The sequence below is a fragment of the Micropterus dolomieu genome, linkage group LG18, assembly GCF_021292245.1.
Source record: "Micropterus dolomieu isolate WLL.071019.BEF.003 ecotype Adirondacks linkage group LG18, ASM2129224v1, whole genome shotgun sequence".
Taxonomy (NCBI): Eukaryota; Metazoa; Chordata; class Actinopteri; order Centrarchiformes; family Centrarchidae; genus Micropterus; species Micropterus dolomieu.
In genome coordinates, this window is record NC_060167.1 from 30,835,857 (window position 1) to 30,860,844 (window position 24,988).

Here is a 24,988-nt window from a genome sequence, read left to right on the forward strand (position 1 = left end):
TGTGCTATTTGCGTAGGTCACATACTCTGTGCTCAAGTTGTACGTGTGCTGTTAGCTATTTATTAAGGTGCCGTGTTTGATGTGTGCTGTGCTGTTAATGATCTAGGGCAGGCGCTTTATAAATACATAATGATGTTTACCATAAGATTGGTAATATTTTTTTCATTTAAACTTAATCATAAAACCAAGGTTGCTGGCTTATGAGGCTTAGATTGATAGTTAATCATTCCTTTAAGATGGAGCAATATCTGTTAATGGAAACATCTACACAATTACAGTACACATCAACATGCAGCAGCGTACAAATTCTGACAGACACAGTGACGGTGGAAACATGTCGTCACCCCGCCATGAAGAGCTCCATGTGAATGGATGGAGGTTTGGCTCATCTGCAGTGCGTCGGAGTCTCACGGTCTGGCAGGGCTCCAGTCCTCTGCTCGCTTATTCATCTCTTTCTCCCACAGCCAACACAGTCTGACACACACATACATTTGGCACACTGTCAGTCACCAGAACAATACCACTTGATTCACACAATGTCATTAATCTAAAACAAACCAAAATTCAGAGGCACCATATGATGGCCACAAAGCAAATTATGCTAATTGGCATTTCAGTATCAGTCTCTTCATGAAGTGCAATGCAATGTATAAACAAAGTCCATTAGAATTACAGTACTACACAATTCAAAGTCCACTGGGCTGATTCCCAAAGGTGTACAGAGAATAGACTAAACTTAACATCCTAAAGAAAATATTCAGCCGTGAGAGTAAATTATGCATACAAATGTGCCACAGGTTCGAAAAAATGCTATGCGATTTGCCAGTTAGGTAGTTCAGGGTGCGTAGGAAGTAAATAAATAATCCTGTTTAATAATTCATTGAAATTCATGTTGCTTTGCCTCCAGCCTTGAGAGTATTTAGAATGCAGCCTGCAAGGGCCCTGCTTCTGACTTGTGGTGGTGTGTGGTAAGATTATTGAAATTGGGGGTAAGCTCAAGCATGAACGCGCACGCACATATCCACATGCACACACAGAAATACATATATGTATCATATGGTCTATAAAGTAGTGAAAAGAGACATACAGTGTCAACATCTTATCCCCTGTTTGCTCCATTCCCCCCTGGAATGACAGATACAATCTCCAGGGTGTGAAGAGGAGTTCACATAGAGCTTCAGGGTGGTGAATACACTGAAGCTGAGAAGGATGGCAACACAGGCACAGACAGGACTGCAAATTGGATCTAAAAGTCTTCCAGGTGGAAAAAACAAGGAAAATAAAAACAGAGAGTGGGAGGGTATGGTGACTTAAGGCTAGTGATCCATGTGACCCATTCCTGATGATGTCGTTGCTTGATAGAATTACACCAGCAAATAACATGATCTTGTCTCTCTCTGTCATTCTGTGTGTGCGTGCGTGCGCTTGTGTGTTTGTGCGTGTGTGACAAGATTCAGTGTAGATGGTCACTCTGACTGGTTCACTAACATCTTTGCAATCTCTAATACAAGACGTTGTCTGCATATCTGTAATGATCCCGATTCTTTTTGGATGCAGTTAAATTGTTGTGACGAGTGGATCTGGCTTCTGCATGTTAAATGTGTGAATGACTGGAGGGGGTTAATGATTAAGAGAATTTTGTGAAAACAGCATCTTTAAGTACTTGCAGGGTACGGCTTACATTTTGGCACTGCTACCAGTCTCTGTTAATGCCTATTAACAAGACAAAGTTAGCGAGTCTTTTGCATTTTCCCCTCTGTTGGCAGCTGAAAAATGAACGCTAAGATTTGATTAAATTAGAATGAGAAATGCACACTGTGAATTCAGATTTAAGTGCAGCTACTGTGATACTTGGATTTCACAGAGTAAAATAACTGCGGGTATTTTTGGCATGGGTGCACCTGTGCGGCTGCGTGTGTTCACATGCTGAAGAGTAGCTATATGTTTTGAAACCAAGCTTCCCTCTCCAAACTGCATTGATATAAATATTGGAGCAGGGCCTTAAAATATAGTTATTAAAATAATTAAATTGTCAGCTGGCAGCTTTTAACAACTTTTTGTGTTAAAATGGCAGCTTATACTTACCTGAGTAACAAATTGTTTGTCAGGATAGTTGTGAAAGAGACAAAACATGTTAAGAACTAGGGGTGGGCTATATGGTATTAAAAATAATTTCACAATATAAAAATGATATTCTTGACAAAATACTGGGAAATATTTTAGGCTTAAAATTCACAGTAACTGCTGAGTTCTCCTCACGGGATTTGTGGCTCTCCTTGTACTTAACCGGGTGCTTCTGCATGAGGGGTTAAAGTAAGTTTACTGCATTGCCCCATTTTGTTTTTAGTCACATTACCGTGGTTTCCTGTTCATCTGATCTTTTGTAGCCAAACCACTTACACACTAGTTAAGTCACTCTCCTTTTTGGAACTACATTGTCCACTGTGGAGCCGGTAGCAATATTACTGTTATCTTAACCCCGACAGTAATTGTTGTACTCAAAAGACAAGGTATAATAATGTACTAGAAGTGATGATGCAGAATTGATAAACAAAACATGTCAGCTTTATAACTCAGTGGTGTGACACCTATTTGAGTAGATTAGGTTGGTTAAATATGAAATGTATAAACATGATATGATACATAATATAAACATGACTTGACTCTCAAATGATCTTTCTCATATTATTATAATTTAATATTTCTTCTCCACCATTGTTCATAATAATAATTCATGCAAATCATGGGTCATCGGCAATCGCAATCGCAATATTGGTTAAAATGAAAATTGTAATTAGATTATTTTCCAAAATCGTTCAGCCCTATTCAGTATTCCAATTCAGTTCATTAGCCTTAAATGTTCAATGTTAAAACTCTGTTTTTTACACTGACTAATGATGCACTGGTTGATTTCACTTGAAGAGACTTGTGTTGTATTATAATGGTAGCATCAACACATTGTTTGATCTGACTTTAACGTATCTGCAATGACTCACAGATAGTACTGAATTGCCATAGAAATAAAACTAAAACTAAATAAACTAAACACAAAAACGTTTGTGATCTGTAACTGTACAACAGTTTAAGTAATTTTTTTACTGTTTAAAACTGTTATTTTATAAACCAAAATGCAGCTTACTATGTTGATCAGACATATTAATGCACTGATGTTCAGACCTTCTTCCAACTCCTCACATTTCATGTAACACGCTGCAGGGCCTGAAGGTGGAAGTGGGTCTTGTATCGTTGCCAACATCCACCCCTAGCTCTACGATAATGAGCTCTACAGGACCTGAACTTGACCCAAACACACAAAGCTATCAGCTAAAAATCACAAGCAGAACCATCGCTGTGGTCAAAGCATTGCGTGGTATTTCAGTTGTTTAATATAATATTGGAGAAGCATAACAAAAATGCAAATCAAGTTGTGAATCACCACATGAAATCAGGAAACCCATCAGATATCTACGCATGGTGGATGTTTATTCATGACAGGTGAGTTATGCGCAGTAGGCATATGGCCCTGCAGGGCAGCAGAACTTATACAAACAAAAGACATTTAACTCCCAGTTTCATAATAATACTTTTAGAGATCTGTTCAAAGCTTTCCATGTCCTCTGGTTAGAATATAGACAGGTAGATTAAAAAAAGGCTACAGCATGTTCAGTAACCTGTGGGCTGCAAATCAAAAGGCTACATGCTTAAGCACAGACATGAGCTATTGTATGCAAATTCAATCAGCATTAACAACCTCTCTGCTTTTAACAAACACAGGCACTAGAAGCAACAGATAGCAATATCTCAGGCAATAGCAATAGAAGGGCGCCAAACTACAGAATTGGCGTGTTCAACATCTTTTATTTATCTGTGGCAGCTCTGACATGTCATCATTTGGATTAGCCTTGATGTTAGATTAGTTTACACAGCTATGATACTGCATTTAAAAAGGTGCCTGGATGGAACAGCCATCATTCACTTTGCCACAGCCCTGTTGTGTCTGTAATTATGATGATATGGCTGCATCCGTTTTTTTTCTTTTACCCAGGCTAAATTGCTGTTTATAGCAATAAGAAGACTTCTATTCCCAGAGGCCACAGTTAGTCAGACTGCCTCTTACTGCTTAAGTCTTACTGCCAGGTTGCGGTTCAGAGCACAAACACTGTCACCAACACCCCCCCCTCCTCTGTTGGTTCTCAGAGCTATTATTTTTATCTGAAAACCTATACAAGGCTACAGAGAGAAAAGAGACAAGTGAAAGGGATCGAGAAGGGAGGAGAGGCACACAGAGAGACAGAGTGGAGCGGGAGAGGAAAACTGTGATTCTTCTGAAGCTGTGATCGATGCTACCAGCGTGTGTCTGCATTGCACGTGCCAGCCAAAAGGAGGGCTCTATTGATTTGCTCCCATATTTCAATCAAAAAAAGTGGGTTCTCAACCCCAGATTTTCCCCTCTACCTCTATGAATTACCAGCTTCTCACTAAATAAAGACCAGAATGCCAAATGTCAAGCTTAAGCATATTTGAAAAAACATCTTGTTTTGCAGAGACAACAAAAGACACGTTTGTGTGCGCAACTGGGACATCTTTGGCATTGTAATGATATTTCATGTGGATGTCTGACTGTTGCTAGCCGATGGCTATAATCTTCTCATGGGTGTTTGCAGTGCGCCTCCATCTACATCACGCACAAATATGTCGAGAAGTGAGCAAGCAGCACAAAAGGCACAATCAGATTTATAAATGAATCCTTTTTCCCTGGCAGTTTAACTGTGTGCATGTTCTCCAGCAGGGATCAGAAATACGCAGGTCTGCAGGTAGATTATTAAAATGTAGAAGAAACCCATCAGGAGATCAAAGCTAATAGTATGATGGCACATTTAACATTTGTACAGATACCTACAGGGGGCTCTACTACAATGACTTAACCTCTGCAGTAAGTGTTAAAAGTGTGCGTCAGTGTGTATATGTGCATGGGATCCAAGTTGTATATGTGAGCTGCTCTTGTGTTAGTGCAACTCTAAATATAAGTCAGACAAGTAAGTTGTGCTTTGTTTGGTGTCTTAGTTTTTGAGGAAATAGATTCATAAGGGAGTCGGTGCTAGCAAAATGAGCTCCCTCAGGTTTAGAGTGAGAGAAACAGACAGACAGACTAACAGACAGACTGACATCTAAGATAATAACATTTACTGACATTGGAGCTAAAGATGTGACGGAACAGGAAACAGAATGGAATAAGTTGCCTTACAATTCTACAGCAGAATATCTTGTATATCTCTGTTTATTCTGGTCAGCAAAGCATATTTGTCGGCCTCCCATAGACACATCTGCATCACAACAGGACGGCGCATGGTTCTGTATTGTGACTTGCAAATCAGCCATCTGAATCCTTGCCAGGATGAGCTCTTTCAAAAAGACAGTCAGTAGAAAGTATTACTGAGTTCCCTCTGCTGTAGTAGCAATAGTATTTTTTAGATAAAGCAAGCCAGTCATTGCTCAAGACGTAACAGGTACCACACATTTAGCAGTAACACACCTAGAAACCTTGTCTATAACGTGACAACAAGATTAAAAGCAATCCTCTAAATCCTAATCGGAAAGTTTGATTGGGAGAAAAAAAGATTCAAAATGGGTGAAGTACAATCTATGAAAAATGTTAAAACAAAAAAACAGAATGGTGAGTTTTAAATTAAATAAAATGAGCTGCATAAGAAATTGTTCCCAGCAGTGGGCTTGTCACTGTGCATGAGCAAATAAGCCTGCACACAGCCCGCTTTTTAGATCAAAATAGACAGCAAATTGATACAATCAACTCCAAAAAGCGTCACCACCATAAGAGATGCACCTCCCATCCCCTTTTTTTCTCCATGATGGAGTCAGGATTTGTGTTTCTATTTTCTTTTATGGTGCCATCGTTTCCCAAACTGTTTCTTTTATGTGCCTCAGAGACTGGTGAAAAATGGAAGCGACACTGTATATCTTTCAGCACCAAGGCTAATCTACAGCACACACACACAGTTTATATGTTGTTGTATATGTCACTGCAGTTGCACTCATTCATTTGCTATTTAAAACAGTGTATAGCATTAAAAAACAAGTTCCAAATAAACTCCGGTAGCACTTGCCATGTGACTTTTTGCTAGTAAGAGGTAGAGTAACAATGTGAATCCTTAAAATGGTTTCTAATAGAAGCAGTCATGCTCCTGTGCATGTCCTAATGCCGTTTAATGTGCTCGACCCAAGCAGTTGAGAAGCATGACAACATTTCCTTTTCTAACAGGCAGCTTGTGGAGCTGAGTTGCAATCTAGAGTGCAAATATTGTCATGCTAAACAGAAATTATGAGAAATATCATGGCCTCCTGTTGCTTTCACTCAGTCTATTAACACCAAAACCTGCAATTCAATAAATGTCATCTTTTTTATATTTAATAGATTGTGAACATTTTAATTTTACAGTTGAAGGGATAGTTGGGGATTTTTGAAGTGGTGCCGCATGAGGTACTTACCATAGTCAGTTACCTGCAGTACATGGTGGTCGGCTTGTCCCCAGTTTGGAGAAGCAGAGAGTTGTACCGGTGTGGAAGATAAGCAATGTACTGCTGTGGACAGGGTCAGCAGCAAAAAGTATTTTAGCCCACATCCCAACTGGGGACACCATGACAGCCATCTACTGCAGGTAATACAATGACTGTGGATAAGTACCTCAAACAGCCCCACTTCAAAGATCCCAAACTATCCCTTTAAAGCCTGTCAATATTTGTTTTATGTATATATTAATATGTTGCGAGGCAAGGTGAAATCAATCAATTTAAGCCATGGAAGTTGTAAGTTAATATGGGAATACAGAAAACCTTCCTTTTGGTTTGATTGACAAGTTTACATCTTTACCACCATAAACAGGTATGCCTCTCTCTGTCCCTCTCTGTCTCTCTGTCTGTCTCTCTCCCTCTTCCCTCTCCTTTGCTTACTAATGAGCCATGAGATTGACAGCTGGATTACTGAGCTGGTTTGTAATCCTTTAATTTCTCCATTTAAGATAATCACCCTCTGGATGGAGCGCTGCCTACAACCACATGCACACACAAACACACAAATACACACACTGCACAAAATATACTGTGTTTATATATAAATAAATAACTGTGTATTTACGCATTAAACAAAAATGAACAAGAGAATATGGTGAAAACGAGAGCGCAGAGGCGCCCTGATCAAATATAGATTCCAGGCTGAAATAAACCCCAAAGACAAAGTAGAGCACAAGCTGCTCTCTGGCGAGGGACCTTCTTGATATTAAGAGTTTGTAGAACAAAGGCATCTTGACAGTGTAGTCTTTTAATTAAAGCGATAGAATAGCAAAAGCCCTGTGGCTTCAGAAATGGCTGTACAGTACAATACAGAGTGGCCCTCTGGAGACGCTTTTAGTAGCAGCTTAGAAGGATCTATGTGTTGAGGCAAGCCAAACGTAAATCATTTTGATTGGGCCGTGTTTTTCATCTCCTCCAGTGCTGCAGACTGAGGATATGAGTGTTGGAGAACATGTGAGGTCAAGTGGCAACACAAGGTCAAACCGCTTGGCCATAATTCATTGATAAAGTAAGAAGCTATATGTCACTTTGAGCCCCTGACTCAGGAATGAAGAGGGGGTGGGGAAGAGAAAAAACAGTAGGCACAGCTGAGCAAGAGGGCAGATAGGTGGAGATAGATTCTCATAGCTCATCATTCAGTAAAGACATACTGTAAAATATGCACATTTGGTCTGGTCTCAAGTGTGGTCCAAACACACAGCTATCCTGCTAAAATATAAATTTCTGTGTGACATCCTGGAGTTTATGGAAATGTCATCTTATGCTTCACGAGGGCACAGAAACTGGTTTAAAAGGATGATGCTTAAGAATACCTTCAAATGTGTGATCTGAATGTTGTCATATTTGTATGTTGCCTTCTTAGCTGGCTTTCTTACATAAGCAATGGGCAAGCCCACATTGAGCAATCACCTAGTTTTGTTAAGAGTTTGATGGTATTTGAACCCTGCAGCTTAAATGAGGGGGAGTGGGATTTCTGGTTAGCTAGGTGCACTTGTCCAGGCTAAGCTAGCTGCTGAATGGTCAATATAGCCCTCCAAACTGTAGGACTGATTGTTAAACTACATTTTCTTTTATGTTTCTTGTGTTTCTGTTAATACTCGTGAAATGGGTGGGTGTGGAGGATTTGGAGTTGTTTAAAAGAAACTTTTAGAGAGCTGGGTTGACTAACAAAAGTAGAGTAACAAATAACACATTCCTCTTGCTGCTGAGCAATTAGTAAAGTAACATAATGACTTGAGTGAGCGGTTACAGTTTTCAAGTAGCTTGCCAACCATGGTGATCTTGAAAAATAAATGTGTTCTATACAGTATGTGAATTCTGACTTTTTATTTCCCAAGTTAGTTTATTTCTTGGAAGAAGAAAACCTGTCATGACTCAAAACCAATCACAGCTTTGAAAAGCCACATTTTCAGACTGATGATAACGGAAGTAGAAAATTGGTTCAAACTGAGCTTTTCCACATTATTTTCCAACAGCACTTACTCTCTTCTCCTCAGTTTTTTTTGCAGGGTTACTATAGTTAAAACCCATATTTTCCATTACTATAATAATAACTATCTATCCAATAATCCACTTAAATTACACCGAAGTGCACATTGTCATGACAATACTTACAAGAAGGATAACATGCAAGTGAATAATTTGAGCCGAAGAAACATCACTTCAATACTGAAGACCTGATTTGTATTCAGATGCATGTAAATCCTACACGCCTAGAGGGGGTGGGGGGGCAGATTCTGGGTTACACTTAAAAGTTAAAAGGTGAAACAGAGGTCTCCTAGTGGGAAAACTGTTCATTTCTGCACTGCAACAAAAAAGCCAATAGAGTCTTAATCAAGGCCACCAATCGTTAAAGTGCACAGAGATGCAAAGCACTAATACGCATTGATTGTGAAGGAGGGTGGTCAATTTAAAACAGGTTTTCGATAACAAATGCAAATAGTATTCACAGAATACAAGGTCATCAGTGGTTGACATGGTGTTCGTATCTTAGAAACACAACTTTTTGCTACTTTCTTATAGATAGTACTTGTAAAGAGAGGCATTCATTGGGAGGGTTAAACTGTAATTTGGAGACAGTTTCTTAGAAAAAAAAAATCAACACCACTTTAAACTTTGTCCATGAATATTCCTCTCTAAATTTGCCCTTGTCTCTAGAAATACAGAAATGCATTAGTAAATCTCTAGTTCCTCATCCAACACAGTCTCTTTCTTATCCGGTAATCCCTTGCCAAGGACTTTCTTTTTTGGTTAACACCATCAAAAGTGCCTAGTTTCTTCTTTTTCCCTCATAATCACTCCATGATTTTAACCCACAGCCGCCAGCTCTTGCAGATGCAATCTGAGGTCTGATAACATCGCACTTAGCTCTGTTTGAAGGTCAGAATTCAGGGCACAATTAGCTCACCTCTATTTTGTCAGGAAATGTAGATCTACTGCATAATCTCACCCAGCAGAGTGCAAACAGAGTCCCTGCACAGCTCCTTTTAAAATGCAGTAGGAGTCTCAGGCGTCTTCTTTGACAGCTTCTCACCGCCTGAATGTAAGGAGGTCTAGATGAATCATGTCCGTCTCTCAGTGGGCGGGAAAGCAACTATCTGTGTTGTAATGAAACTCCATGAGAGCACATGCCATGACCCAGTGACCAACCATCAGACTAAAGCTAATACTAATACACAGTAAGAGCAGCTCAGTGGAGATCAGTGCTCTAGAACTAATAAAAATTCACATGGAAGCCCTGACAAGAGGCAATAATATTTCCACTGACAGTCGTTTTCCCATCTATCAAAACCCCTTTTTTACTTACTACCTCCACTGAGGAAACGACTACAAAACAGGATGAAAAGGATTGTGCTGTGCCATGTATTATATCTTGGGTGGCTCGCTTGACGGAATTGGCTCAGCATGTATGTCATGTTGTAGGGAGTTTGAGGGATGTAGGAGCGTAGCTTGGTTTGGTAAGAAGGCAGACGAGATAAAGAGAAATGATGTGGCTCATCTTCTGCACCTGTATTCTATCAGCTCGCCACAGACTGCAGGTCCTGGCTGCAGAGATGAAAGACTCTCTGGAGGACAAGAGAGACGTCCGTGAGTCAGAAAGAAAATGGCATCCTGCTGATCAAATGCCTGGAAACATAATCCCCCCCCATCCCAGTTCTTGGGTCTGGACGTACTTATGAAAGCCCTGTCACTTTGAATAGTAGGTTAGGAGTCAGAAGTTCTCCACCGCACAGGGAACGCCGAGCTGGCTGTTTCAAAGCAGATATGGCTCCGTGCCAGATTTTCCTGCAGTAGTCTAATTGGGGTCATGTTACAAGTCATTTTGTATGTGTAACTTTCAGAGATGGAATTAAACAATAGAAAATCCATGCCAAAAGTGTATAGCTGATGGAGGCATGATCCTCCTTAAATTAATCTTTTAGATTAAAGTACAGTGTGCGCATTTTTCCCATGCATGCACTGTAGCAGTTATAAAATAAGTGCAATAGAAAGATCCAATTTTAAATTAAAAACCTTGGGATGAAGGAAGCAAGGAAAAGACACCCAATTGTTGATGTTTCTTTAATGGAACAAGTTCATCTACTGGGATTTAAGAGACAACACGCGGGCTGAAAACAAAAACAAGCCTGTTCTCTTTGAAAAAGCAGCGTGGAGTCGAGATGGCAAAGCACAGGCTTTACGAAATGGTATGGACATTGTTGGCTTGTTTAAGGAATACACATGTGATGGTCTCTGCATCAAGTTATCATCATCATTTTTTTTTCTCATTTGCCCACACACAATGTGGTCTTCTGCTGCGTTTCTAAAACCCTACCACTAAAAAATTGAAATACATTTTTCTCCAAAAACAAACTTTCTGCAATCCAGTATATCCCTCCAAGTAATTTTCTGTGTCATAAAATCTTAGCAACATAAAGCAAAATATGCAGTCAGACAGGCGTCTAAATCACACAGAGCACTGTCTTTCAGGACAGACAAGGGGCAAAGGGTGAAATTCATCACTGCTGTCTTTTCAAATATGTGTTGACAGTGACTTAAAGGGACACTATCCTGACTGAACTGTATTTCAAATCAATTTCTTTTGTGCTGAGGCCACATCCCCTTGTCCGTGTTCCTAGGTGTCTGTTCTGGCTCTTGGTGCGAGGTGATGGTTTACACAGCGATGTGCAATCACTGGAATATTTCTTTTCATGGCTTATCTGCCCACAGCGGGAATCTGCACGGACCACGACTCAAGGCCCGGCTGTCTGCTTGCCTGTGTGCCACAGCCTCCCCCTCCAATCCTGACCCAGCGCTCAGGCAAACATCTCCACGGGAGCATGGGATGATTTATTCAGCACAACTTAGTGGCAGGGCAGAGATCAGTGAGTTAGTTAAACAAAGGTATTTTATGGTCAACTACAAAGCCATAACAGCCTTTTTAACCTATAAAGCCAGCGAAAAATGACCAAAGGGGCACTGAATGATGCATTACAATTCAAAAATGACCTTTCAAGTCTTTACCAGACGCTTCACTTTACCTGCAGGGGAAACTATAGAAAAGAAGCTATGTTAAAGGACCATACCAATGGCCAACCAAAAATGTAGTTTATTTACTACCTATTTACTATGATTTTACTCAATGCTACCCATGTTCAAAGTCATGCTGATTTTTTAATGTTCTCCTACCACAAGGCATTCATTTCAAGTTTGTCACTGTCCAGGGAAAAACCCATATCTCCACGTTTAAATTTTCCAACAGGTTAAAGCAGTGGTTGCCAACGTGGAGGTTGTGGTCACAGTTTGAATCTGCGGGGTCGCAAAATGACCAAAAAAACCATAGGAAATATGTCCTGTGAAATTCTTAGAGAAGGTAATTTTCTCAACTTTCTGAAGAATGTCTAAGAAAACTCATGATGTCTTACAAAGCACTGTTTATTGAAGCCCGACTGGCAACAGCTTACAGAGTGCGGACACAATGTGGTACCAAACCAAATCTGAAGAATCCCTCCGGGTCCACAATTTTTATCTCTAAGCTTAGTGTCTATGGTCTTTCCCCATAAAGGTCATCTTTTACTGGCCTAAAACTGAACAGCCACTCTACTGGATGTTAGACTCAAATGCATTACTCAAGTCGTGTTGAAATCTGGAGGTCTCATGTATTGCATTCTAAGCAGAGACAGTGAGTTTGAAAACATACGAGACTCCAAGAAAACACCGTTATCTGCTAGCCTTGAGCCTGAACTAGGGTTTCTTCCTATCAGCCTAACTGTCGCCACGTTGACAGGGAGATAAACGGAGACAAAGAGCTCTGTATGTCTAAGAAGCAACAGATCATTCTATTTCTAGGGTCTGCTAGTGACCCCCAAGCGTGACCTGTATATGACCCATACCTCACCTGGTACCCAAATTAAGTCTACTAAGAAAATTTCTCTACAAGATGAAGACAAAACATTACTGCTATGCTTAATATTGTTGTTGTTTTAGTGTCATTTTACATTTTTTCATGTGAAATGTTTGAGTTTTTACGACTTTAAAAACATATTAAAATGAAACTCTCACAGCATAGCCCTGACTGCTGAGTAGGCATTTTCGTTTATGAATGGTCACAAGCAAAAAAGGTTGGGACCAGGAAAGAACAGATTTTATGATCCTCTGTGGGCTGAGGAACCGTGTAAAATGCTTATTATTTTTTTGCAGTGTTTTTGGTGTTTCATGTAGTAATGCAGATATAAATTGCAGGTTAGCCTAGGGATTTATGGTGTTGACCAGGGACTTTTGTAGAATGACATTCCCTGTCTCTCTCACCCTTCATTTCCTGTAACCTCTCCAGTCAACTCTATACTAAAGGATTAAAAATCCCCCAAAAAATCTTAAAGTTTGCACTCTATATCCAGATAAAGATGACACAAATCAGACAAGAGTGAATGCAGAAATGAAAGAGATAACCAGTGAATACCCCCGCAACCCTGTACGCAGGATAAGCGGTTGACGATGGATGGATGGAACCAGTGAATACAAATCAATGGCCTCTTTGACAGTAAACAATGGAGAAAAGAGGCTTTCCAGTGTACGTATATATACAAACACACATATATAGAGTAATGTTTGTTTATACTCTTTGTGCCTGAAAATGGTCTGATTGATAGAAATGTTGTACAGCACCAGTGGACACGAAAACATTGTGCAGACTTTTTGCCATGACACTTCCTTGAAAGGTAACTCATTCAAACATTTAAAACACTATCGTGTGCCAAGAAAAAAAGGTCAACAGTAAGGAAAAGTGTGATAAAACACCAGTATGTTCCTTTAAGCACACACAATGGTGCACATGACACATAGCGTGACAACCAGGGTTTTAGAGCTAGAGCATCAAGGAAATATTTCAAACACTTTCGATTAACTCAGGTGTTAATGAATTTGACATAACAAAATATAATGCCGTCACTCCTAAGCTACCCATTCACAATCAAAAAAATAAATGGAAAAAAACATCTCCCCCTTCCACCTCAGCAAGAAAGGAGCTGCGGTCCACACATTCTTCAGCTACTGGAAACAGAGGCCTGGTTCACACTGCACCTGCTGGGCCATAGCTCTTTAGTCCTTTCTCCATCGCTCCGGCTCTCCAGGGAAACAACAGCCAAGGCCCACAGCGGCCCAGCAACCCCTTAGCCAGCTCTGGAGCATCGCAGACCCTCTCTAATCTCATCCCTGGCCCATTCATTTTCTTGTGACAGTGTCAGCTTGTACATAGTGTTGTGTTAGTATTAAAGGCTTCCTCCCGCTTTGTATCCCACTGAACAGAAAACAGACCTTCAGTACGGCTAGCACCTGCAAATTCATCATTGCGTGAGATCTTAAGCAGGTGCAGTCCATATCCATTTGAGTGGCCAGGTGGGAGGATGCCTCTAAGATTGATTTTCATGAAGAACAAACACAGAGACAGACAAAATGAAAGCAAGAGACTGGAAGCAAAGGTAATATGGGATCAAAGCTGGACCGCATGCAGCGCATAAGCTATATCAAATTGATGCAACTGAACTTTGCTGAAACATTGTTTTCAAATTTAAGTGTCAGCAGCTAATACGTACACCAGGACACTTCACATATGTGTGCAACATCCCCCCAAGGCACATGTGCATATAACACACACTGAGGAGGAACCCACATACATTATCTGACAAGACACATCACCCTCTGTTATCATTGTTTGGGTCAGTATGAACACCAGCCCGTTTACAAACAGGCAGAAACCTTGAGCCCCTCCAGGCAAACTCTCTCCCCACTGATCAGCTGCACTGTCCTTGTCAGCCTCCTAAATAACAAAATATCCTCCAGAATAATTCAATTGTTTTGCTCGCAGCCGGAAAATGCTCAAACAGCTGTTCCAATGAGAATGCCATTTCCTCCTGGCAAATAGCATTTTAAGTAACAATAGACAAATATTTGGCTACAAAGCAAAGTGTCAGGGGAGAGCTAAGCTTATTGTACACTACTGTTGGGATGTTGCCCGCAAGTGTGAGTAGCAGTGTTAGAGTAGGTTGCAGGAAAGACATAAGAGCAAGTGTGTAACAACCTAAATAATGGGCCCACATTACAAAACCAAGTCCCTCGACCTTTGTGGTAGAAATCCACAGTGCAGATATGAAACTCTGCAAAATGCTGAACCATTCCTCATCTTGAGGGCAATTTCTTCATGTTGCACTTTGCTAGAGGTTTAGATGTGACATGGTCTATGTTATACAAGAACACCCGGTGAATGTCAAAGATTTTGTTTATCTGTCAGTTATGCAAATTGGGACCCGAGGATGTGAAAGAGAGGATTTTTTTTTCATTATGGCAAAGATTCCCCAGCAAATAGAAGAGACATGCTGAAGAACTACAACGTAATGGCACAAGATGAACATCACAGTAGATTCAGTACACTCCCTGCTCCGAAAAGAAATGGAGCGAATGAAAAAGGAATTGAATTCCAGAATTGAAAAACAGAAAGCATAAAAGGGCTGGAAATTTTATCAGAAACAGTGGGATTAAAATAAAAGTTTTGGGCTTCCAGCTGCAAACATGCAGAGTACGCAACAGGCCATTTAAATTAGTCTGCTCTGTCAGACTGCTGCTTAGTCAATCAAAAAGAAGGATTTTTCTTTTTTTACAGCAATCAGTGTAATTCAGGTGTTCAATCGTCAATGAAACTCCATATCAAATAACAACTCTTGAACAAAATGCACTACACCCCTGCTGTCACATCATGTTTCATCACATCGCAAGATTTTTTTCAACCCAAGCTACAGCACAACTGGATCTTTCTGCCTGGATATATGCATGTCTGTTCTCTCTGATGGAGAGGCTAGCGCTCATAATATATGTCCCCCTCCCACACACACACGCAAACACACAATCACACTATCACTCTGGGGACACATCTGGGCACAGAAGAGAAAATATCATCAGTCAATAAATGAGATCCAGCAGCAGCAGACTTACCTTTGAGAATGCTCTGGCCGTGCAGTACGTCTCTCGAGACAATCACTGTGTAGAAATTCTGGGAGAAGCCTGGTCTGCATGGGGGTTTGAGGGGCTGGCCTGCCTTACTCCCCTGAGGAATAAAACAAGACAACCTGTTAAGCAGTGGCAAATTGACTTGCAGCCACGGGGTCACAATCTGATCTCACAGCCTTTTCAGACTAATATTGAACCTCACAGTCTCTCAGGCTACAGTGAGTGGTTTGCTTCTGACTACAGCATGCAGCACTTGGACCAGTCACAGCAGGGAAATCCACATCTGGGGCCAGTTGAGTAAAGTATTGTACAGAAGTAAAATTTTGTTACTTGAGTAATACATTAAACTGATAACCTTGGTTACTATTGGTTACTACTTGGATACTTATTCTTAACAGGAAATATAAACCAATTAATGAATTAAAATAGAGTATTATCAATTATGCTACCCAACAGAATAAAGTAATTACATAATAAGGTCTCAATATAATCCAGTAATATAATATATATGATTTTGAATTGGCCCATCTGCATAATGTGTACTTTTGGTATTTTAAATATATTTTGATGCTAATACTTTTGTACTTTTACTTAAGTAAGTGGTTTTGAATGCAGGACTTTTACAGAATATATTTACACTGTAGTAATGCTACTTTTACTCAGGTAAAATATGTGAATACTTCTTCCAACAATGCCTGAGGCATCTCCTCCAAATCACTGGAGAAAAACATCCAGTCTCATGAAAGACACTAAAACACTGTTTAGTATTTCAGTGTCTGTTAATGACAAAGATAATTAGCACCATTACAGATGTCATGAGCATGATCATTATATGCTGAATAAAAATAAATGATGACACAAGTCATGATAATGGCATCAGTGATAACCATTACAATGTTGATGACTATGGCTAGCAAATGTCTAACCTAAACGTATATACTGCATGCTGACTGGAGTGTGAGAGCAAGAGAGCACAAATAATGTGTGCATGTGTGAAAGGGACCAAGGAAAGAAGCCAAATGCATTAAATCATAGAGTTGCTGTAAAAGCACAGGTGCAGGCACACACTACTTCCAGCAGTCATTTCATTCTCACAAGCAATACACCTCAGTCATTTCATGAATCTATGTTTTTATAAACAAAAACAAATATTGCACTTTGTTGTATAATATAGGCAACTTGATATATTCCTTAGGGCACATCAACAGCTCAACAAACTAGCACTGCACATATTTGGGCAATAAGGCTGATTTTACAGCATTATTTGCCTAAGTTTGAAAATAAAGTATGATAAAGGTATTCGCCACTCCTGATTTGCTCCTTAAATCATCCTTCCTAAATGGACAATAAAACTAACCAAGTCGTCAACTGAGCCACTATTCCCAGAAATCTAGAAAAGGAGAAATGACAGTGCGTAAACGTGCGTAAACGAAGTTGATCGCAGCCAACAGAACGAGAATCCCCCACAGAAACCTCTGTCCTCTGCAATAAGGCGCTGCAGTTTATTTAGGCGAGAGGATGAGGAGGATAACGAACAGAGTTGTTAGTGACTTTTTACACAGCAATATTCTTGCCCTCAACCGTTGCCGTATTAAGCTCGATTTCACGCATCGTGTTGCCTATAGCGCAACACTGCGGGGGGAAAGTGAGCCTCTCACAGCCACTCTCTGGGGCTGCAGCGCGCTGCAAAGCCCAAGTAAGCACTACAGCAGTGCAGCACTTTCACAGTACTGTTAGCCGAAAGACATGTAGAAATTAACTCATCTTACCGAGGATGCACCCACAAGTAAGGTGCACGCCAGGATGACGCAGCCAACGTTCATCTTTGCAAAACGTGTTACAAAAGGCTAAAGATAAGAGTCTTCTTCGCCAAATACACCTCAGTAATTCCCGGAGCGCTGTTTCTTCTTCTCGGGTGCTGAGTGAGAGACCGTCCCTACTTGTCTGGCGCAAAAGTGCCGCTGACAAGAGATGCTGCGCTCCGTCCAGAGGAAGCCGGTGCCCATTGGATAACAGCGTCACTACAACCCCTCCCACCGCACGGCGGGCCAGGCACAGCAGTGTGCACTATCTGCGACTCTCTGTGATGATGCCCCGTACTCTCCTGGGATATATTGGTTAAAAAAAGGCATTTTCCAGGCTATTTAGATTCATATTTTAACTTCAGATGGGGCAAAGGCGGGTCTAGCGGAGAGAGTGACAACCAACCATCCGAGTCTTTTCATGTGTTCATCAGCTAACTGGAGTCTATTTCACACCCCAGTTCCCCCCTCTGCCCCTGATCCACGCTATGGCAAGAGCTGCCGAGTTATTAGCTTTTTATTAAAGCTGTTTTGATAGACCACTGCTGCATAAGACTTTGATGGTGAATGTAAGGTGAAAATGATATAAAGTCCAGTGAATAAGCAGCCTGAGTGATGGACTAACCTGAAGGCCAACTCAATTATTCCATTTTTCAGTCTAAACATTTTTTAACAGGTGAAATGATTTCGCTGTTGTCTGCCATTTATTGTTGTGAGGAATTTCCTGCCACCATCTTATTGCCTAGTAATCTGATGTCTATCAGAGAGAAGAATGAATAAGCAGGATAAATATGGATTACATGTCTGGCCCTATTTTTTTTGTTGTTGTTTGTTGAGCTTTTTTACAAAATACTGTTTGAGACTTATATAAAACGTATAAAACGTTTATAAACATAAAAGAGAATGACATCAGGTTCATAAATGTACAGTTTCTGCGGTCTGAAATGAAGCCTGGGAAAGTGTGGACTGTGCCTTTAAATCATCTCACAATTTAATAATGTTGACATTTCTAAAGCCTCAGATCAGTGCCTCAATTTCCATATCTGAGAGGTCATGACAATTTAATCCCATCAAAAGGAATAGGACAGTATTGCAGTGTCAATCAACACAGCCCAGTGTCTTCCCCTGTCACTGCCATTCACTGTGCTGCTTTATTTTCAGCATTAACTCCTTCAATATTGAAAAAATGATAATTTTACGGTTTCTTTCCTGTAAACGGTATCTTCAAAATAAACAGCTCGAGGCTGATAATTAAGTAGTACTCCTAGTCAAGTTGACTACAGCTTTTTTCTTTCTTTTTCTTTATATAGTGCCAGCTCAGTGGGTGTTTCTGTCCAGAGGGCAGGATTTTTAAGGTCAGCGATATCAGAATACACTCCACTCATCTCTCTTCAGGGCATTGTGCTTCTGCTTTTTATTACACCCTGGTAAACTTGGCAAAGGAACTGTATGATAAGGAAAACAACTCACACCTTGTACAATAAACAATGACTCGTAAAGACTTTCACATCTTTGTATCAGTCACTGTCATTTCCTCACATGGGACCAGCTGCTGACAGGAAGGAGGGTTAAGAAGGAAAAGAGCTCCGAGTTCCAGTAAAAAAATATCTGAATGTGCTAAATATGGCACGTCCTCAAGTAAAAAAAGACACTTGCTAGCAGTGCAACCATATTTCCCTGCATTCAGAAATCAGAGAAGGCCATGGTCATGCTGTTTTAACTTTGACCCTAATTAGCAACAACAGAGTACAGTGCATAGAGTGACCATGACCAGTTGACCCCCCACCCCACTACCCGTCTGGCTCCGCAGAACAAACACAGTGATATTCATGTGAAATTATTGTTTTGCTGAATTAGTACCCTGAAGAAGGGCCCGACTGATTCTCTGCTCAGTCAACTCCACTTGGCTTGAAGGTAGCCTGCCAGTTTCGCAACCCAAGTAAATTATTCCTCTCAAGTATCGAGCATTTGCCTAATAAAAATACCATCTGGGCACTTGAAGTGAATTGGTTTAAGGCAGTGCTGAATTATTAAACAAATCTCACAAAATGGATCCCAGTTCCCTTTTTATAGGAGGGAAAGACATTACTGTAGGAACGCCTTACCATAGACTATACAATCTGTCAAATTCTACTTTCCATTTGTTATTTCATGAATTGCTTTTCAGTTTTTAGTGAAGTAATTTGTAAAGAGTTATATGTTTCTTTCAAGTATCTCCTAATGTCTTGGTTTCTCTCTCTCTGTGTCTCCTATTTTGGCTTGTTTGGACTCCACAAGCAACATTCATTAAAGGTGGGGTATACCATGACAAATACTATAATATAGAGCGAACAACTACACAGCAAGTAATGCAACTAATGTAGCTAGGCTATGGGTTAGCAAACAGTCACTACAGTTGCTGTGAAGCAAACGTGCAGAGAGGACAAGACTGCTACAATAGCTATCATCACAACAAAAGCGTATCTTGGTGAACTAGAAAGTAAGGTAAAAATAAATCTGTGGGCAAGTCATTTAACACTATACCTGACACATAAATCATGGCTGGAACAGCTGGAATAGTGTTGTGTGGCTTGGTACAAGCCACTTTGTTTCCCATTTACAGAGCCAGGGCTGAGCACAAACACCAGATTTTTTGTCAGCGCACACACAGAATGGACAGCTAGTGGAGATAGTCACTGCATTTGACAAAAAAGAAGTGTGTTAGATTAGAATTGCATATTGCACCTTTAAGAGGCAAAATTTTGATTCATACATTTTGTTTGGAGAAGTGCACATTTTAACAGCACTGCTTTTTGTATAGCATTTTTGATCACTGCACAAACTTTGTATGGCCTCACTGGGAATGTAATGGTCCTGATTTCATAAATTAGGGCCAACAAGATCACTTGGGGCAGGTACCACTGTAATAATTTGGGAAGACATTTAACTTGCTAAAGACTTATTTTCATGACACACTTGTTGCTTAATCAACCAGGTGGTCCCAGCATACAGTCCAAAAAAAAAAGAAGGGAGGCTTGCAGAACTGATTAGTGTATCTCACTATCGGTCATGTGGCGGCCCCTGCCTAGTCTGCTTGTGTGTGTGTGTGTGTGTTCAATGTCTACTGTATTTACCTATGTTGTCTTTAATGTGCCAGAGAAGCCAGACTGCCGCGTCCAACCGGGTTATTACAAATTGTGGGATGGTCTGTTTTGTTCAGGATGGGATCAGTTAGTTTTTGGTTCCTTTTAGATCAAATAAATAGTAATTTTGGACATTTGACCACAGCCTATGTCAAGTTTGCCTAATTTAATTTCAGGTTTTGTCATGTGGTGCACAGGGATGGTTGGTGTGCACGTGCATAAAGCATGCTTTGGGGCACCTTCAGCGAGCCTTCCTTTGTGTTTTTGAAGTAAACATTTGTTTGCTTGTTCATGATTGATTGAGTGTAACTTGAATGATCTGTGTGGAGTTTTCACATGGGTTTGGTTTAAAATATTTTGTTGATTATTATTTCCTATCTTGGTGTTGATGGGGAGAGTTCTAGTCCTGGTGTCAGTTACTGTTTATGCTAGTAACAGATGGGCCAGGTGACAGGTGTGTGTTCTCTTGTGCGCAGCCTATTTGTAAAGCAAAGTTTTCCTTTGTAGACTGTATCTACGTTCCTCTTTGAGTTTGTCAGTTGATCTTTGTAGTGTTGTGGTCAATGTGGCTGAAGCTTTGTCTGGATGATATTTGTGGCTTTGGGAGGGTTGCTATAGTTCACTAGTTGCCCCCCTGACCCATTGGGCTGTAATGCATAAGCACCCACCACAAGACTAGAAGGGAGATTAGGCAGTGGGGCTTGGTGTTTAGGTAGCAGTTAAACACCAAACTGGTTGAGGGTTAGTCCTCTTATGGCTAACCTGGAAACTTTGCTGTGAGGCTGTTCTGAGCCCATAGTCAGTTTCACCAAACACAAACACTCAGTTCACTGGTTAGTTCGGTTACTGTTTTGCAATATTGCTATCATATTTTAGACCTCCAGAATTCTGTTCCATCATAGATCTTGAAGACAATTAATCACATCAAATGCTTCTTCATTTTCAAACAGCCTGGTTATCCTGAATAAAAAATGTAGAGTGCATCCATATTTGAAACTATTTGACTTATTGTAGATTAATGGAAGTACAAAAACACTGTTTTTGGCTGAAGACTCAAAGGGTTAAAAATATTTTTAATTCCTCAATGGACCAAAGTCATACAGCAGATCTTAATTTTATAAGCTTATTTTGTCACTGTAAATTTTAATGCAATAAAAGATACTTCTTCATTCTTTATCTGGCAGCAGTCCATGTTAACTGATGGCCAAAGTCATGTATGTATGTATGTATGATATTGTATCAATTACAAAACCTTCTAGTCTAATAATGCTAAAGATGTTGGTTTTTTTAAAAGCTACTCTGTATGTAGATCATTTGTTATAAGCCTGCCAGCTCATTACTATTATTAAGCCTGCCAAGCAGATGAATGTAGCAGATCAAATGAGAACCCAAAGAATTGATATCACGCTTGAACAGATAATTATTAGGTCTACTGTACTCATCATATCATCCACACAAATGCACAGTAGGACAGAATCTGTATGTGTGAACTTTGCTTTCAACAGATACATTCACTAGTTGTAAAAGCCACAGAGAGTTCATCACCACAAGGTTTACAGAGATGCCAACGATGATGCAACTATCGCATCGCTACGTTGTCAGCTGTGCGGGGAAGTGAAACTTTCCTCACTGCTGACCGAGGAGAAAACTTCACAGATATTTCCAGAGTTATGTGACAGCATAGTAAAATAAACAAAACTCTCCAGATTCATTTTAATCTCTCTGAAAGAGGAGAGAATAGTGTTTCAAAAATGTGTTACTGTACAATGCATTTCTGAAATATTTGGAGGTTTTTCAGGCTTTTCAATGAGACAGGTGATTCAAAGGAAGCCAATGTTGCAGCCACTAGCAGTATATCTAATGATGCCTCTGAAATCATTTTAGTGACCACGTATAAAGCAGAATTTTCAGTTTTCTACATTCAATGCAACTGTGCTAGAATCAGTTTTTTTTGTGTGCAATCCACACAATAACAGCGCAATATATTGTTTTATTGCAAGGCAGTGCATTATGTATTGAAAGGCCCACTTTGGTACAACATATTGTTTGGTCTTTTGACATGTAGTGAGTAGCATGCTGTAACAATAATTTATTAATGTTTTTTTCCCTGAAGATTCAGGTCGATGTAGTTTTCGGTGTATGAATATCAAATTGATGCACACCGAGAAAATGAAAAAAGGCAAAGGATGGCAAGCTCCATTAAACTGTAACACAAATTCTGCACAAACTCCACAACCCTCCTCGCAGACTTTCAGGAACTGCTGTTCTGTTTTACCTGCTCCTCCTGAATGAATGAAATATTGATATGTGTACAACAGAAATGCCTTCAGACCACAGGAAGAAAAGGATATATCAGTAAAAGACCAAAGTAAACATTTACTCAACACCTTGAGAGGAGCAACGGATGTAAAATGAATATAAAGCAATTTCACCCATGATCTGATTTTTTAATTTAGCTAAGATTAGATCATATTTCAGTGCTATGTTTCAGTGAGTTTCACACAAATTTCAACAGTAACAGCAGATTCTTCTGCCTCCATAGGGCCAGGACAATAGAATCCAGATAAATGGGAGGAACATAGTCTCGGGAAGTGGCGGCCCACCTCAAGGGGCCTCACACCCACCCCCAAGTGGCTCATGTATGCTATATTTTCACATTTATTCAATTTTTTCAATACCACCAATGACATGATACATATTTGCACCTTTGTTTAAATTATTTTGAGCAGCGCTGGTTTACTGTTTCTGATTCAGTGGCACATGGTGAAGTTCTGCCAGAAAGTCAATTCAAACTATGTCTCAGAGTCAGAAAAAATTGCCACTTAACTTACTAAGAACCAAATATCCTCAAGAATTGACAGAGGCCACAACACAGGTGTCTTCAGCAGAGGCGGACAGCCAAGCAGCAGCTAATGGCTGCATCAGCAGAGCAACAGTTAGCATCCGAGGAGAAGGGATGTGTTGTGGGCAACAGCACACAAGCAGCAATCAATGTCTACTGCAATCAAAATGGTGGAAGCTAGTCTAGCTGAATTTGATTGCCCTTTCGAGCCAAATGAATTTAGGATTGTGCAACATTTCAGAACAGAACAATTCACCCGTGCATTCAAACCAGGCGGGTTTGATAAATTCCTGTGGCTACATTATGTGAAAGACTCTGTTTGTGTATTGTGCATTTCATGTGTCATAGCAGTGGAGAAAAAAATTGTGAAGACAGTGCCAGACCTGACAGCCCTTTTGTTAAGGGTAGATTTACAAGCTGGCGCAAAGCCAACCAAATATTCATGAGAAATCGTAGTTTCACATTGATTCAATTCAGACAGTGGCTGCTCTTGGTCACACACAAAACTCTGGCCTACTATCAGACATACCTGCCAAGGAACAGAGCCGGGTAAGGAATATACTGGAGCTGTTGTTCAGATGTGTTTATGAGATGGAATTCTTCCATAAAGGTCAGGTTGGAACAGGCTTGAAATTACCCGAACCTTTTAATCCGTGTATGATTCCTTAATATACAGCTCGCCGAATTAACTAATAACAGTCCTGCCATTCTTGGTCACCCGAGAAAGAACTGAGTTTCAGACATTTAATTTCCTGCATTCTGGTGAATTATTCTGTACCAATTTCTGCCTTTTCGGCATTAATTTATGGTGGAAATGTTTAGATCTTTGGCTTGGGGAAGTAATGTCTTTTAATACGCATGTAGCACTTATTCACATTAATGATAAATGTATTTATATTATTTATAAACTCCTGGACTTTAATAGCTCCTGCGTTTCAGCAGGTTTTATGCTCATGTTCAAAACTTTCTGCAAATTCAAAATCTATCCCACATATCTGTATGCTGTCATGTCGAGAAAAATCTGTACTATAATGAGAATAAAGTCATAATATTTAAAATATTTCTACCTGCGTAGAAAAATACAGGCTGCAGTATAATCTCTAATTCCTAATTCTTATCATTTCAAGTTGTAAGTTTCAACTTACTCTTTTTAGCAAATATCTCTCATGCTGACTGTGAATACAATGTAATCTGTGTTCAATAAAGCAGTAGTCATACACTGTTGGGTAATTGGGAATTGTTGGATCTGTTCCCTGCTCTATATATAAAAAGTGCAATGAGATGAGTTTTGTTATGAATTGGCACTACATACGGTAAATAAAACTGAAACTGAATACATTAGAAATAACAAACCTGGATTTTAACATTTACCTAGCCAGGTAAAACTCCTGAATTCCTTAGTGAAAATATATGGCTGCTTATTGTAAAAAGACTCACCAAAGACATAAAATGAAATAATAAACTCTATATTTATATCAAAATGTATCTCTACATTAACTAATCCTCTGTTTCACTGCTCATGCCTAAGCATCAGCGTTAGCTGATAATTAGATAAAATATGGATATAGTGGTGATGAAATGATATGATGGGCTATCAGCTAGCTAACATTAAATGACTCATTTTAAGTAAAAGAAACGCTAATTTGATGCTTCAGTCG

At 39.9% G+C, this 24,988-nt stretch overlaps 1 protein-coding gene across 6 annotated transcripts in view; it reads right to left on the reverse strand.

Annotated features, from left to right (window-relative positions):
• Positions 1-24,988, reverse strand: part of cdh4 (cadherin 4, type 1, R-cadherin (retinal)) — a 203,171-nt gene that overhangs the window by 174,574 nt on the left and 3,609 nt on the right. For 4 of the 6 annotated variants that reach the window (XM_046076613.1, XM_046076612.1, XM_046076608.1 and 1 more), the window contains exons 1-2: positions 17,334-17,487; positions 15,550-15,661 (exon numbers count right to left, since the gene is read on the reverse strand). In XM_046076613.1, coding sequence (XP_045932569.1) covers positions 15,550-15,661; positions 17,334-17,387 — 166 coding nt within the window. In that variant the 5' untranslated portion in view covers positions 17,388-17,487. Of the gene's footprint in view, positions 1-15,549; positions 15,662-17,333; positions 17,488-24,988 lie in introns of those variants that run through there. The other 2 variants (XM_046076611.1, XM_046076610.1) reach the window with 2 other exon arrangements.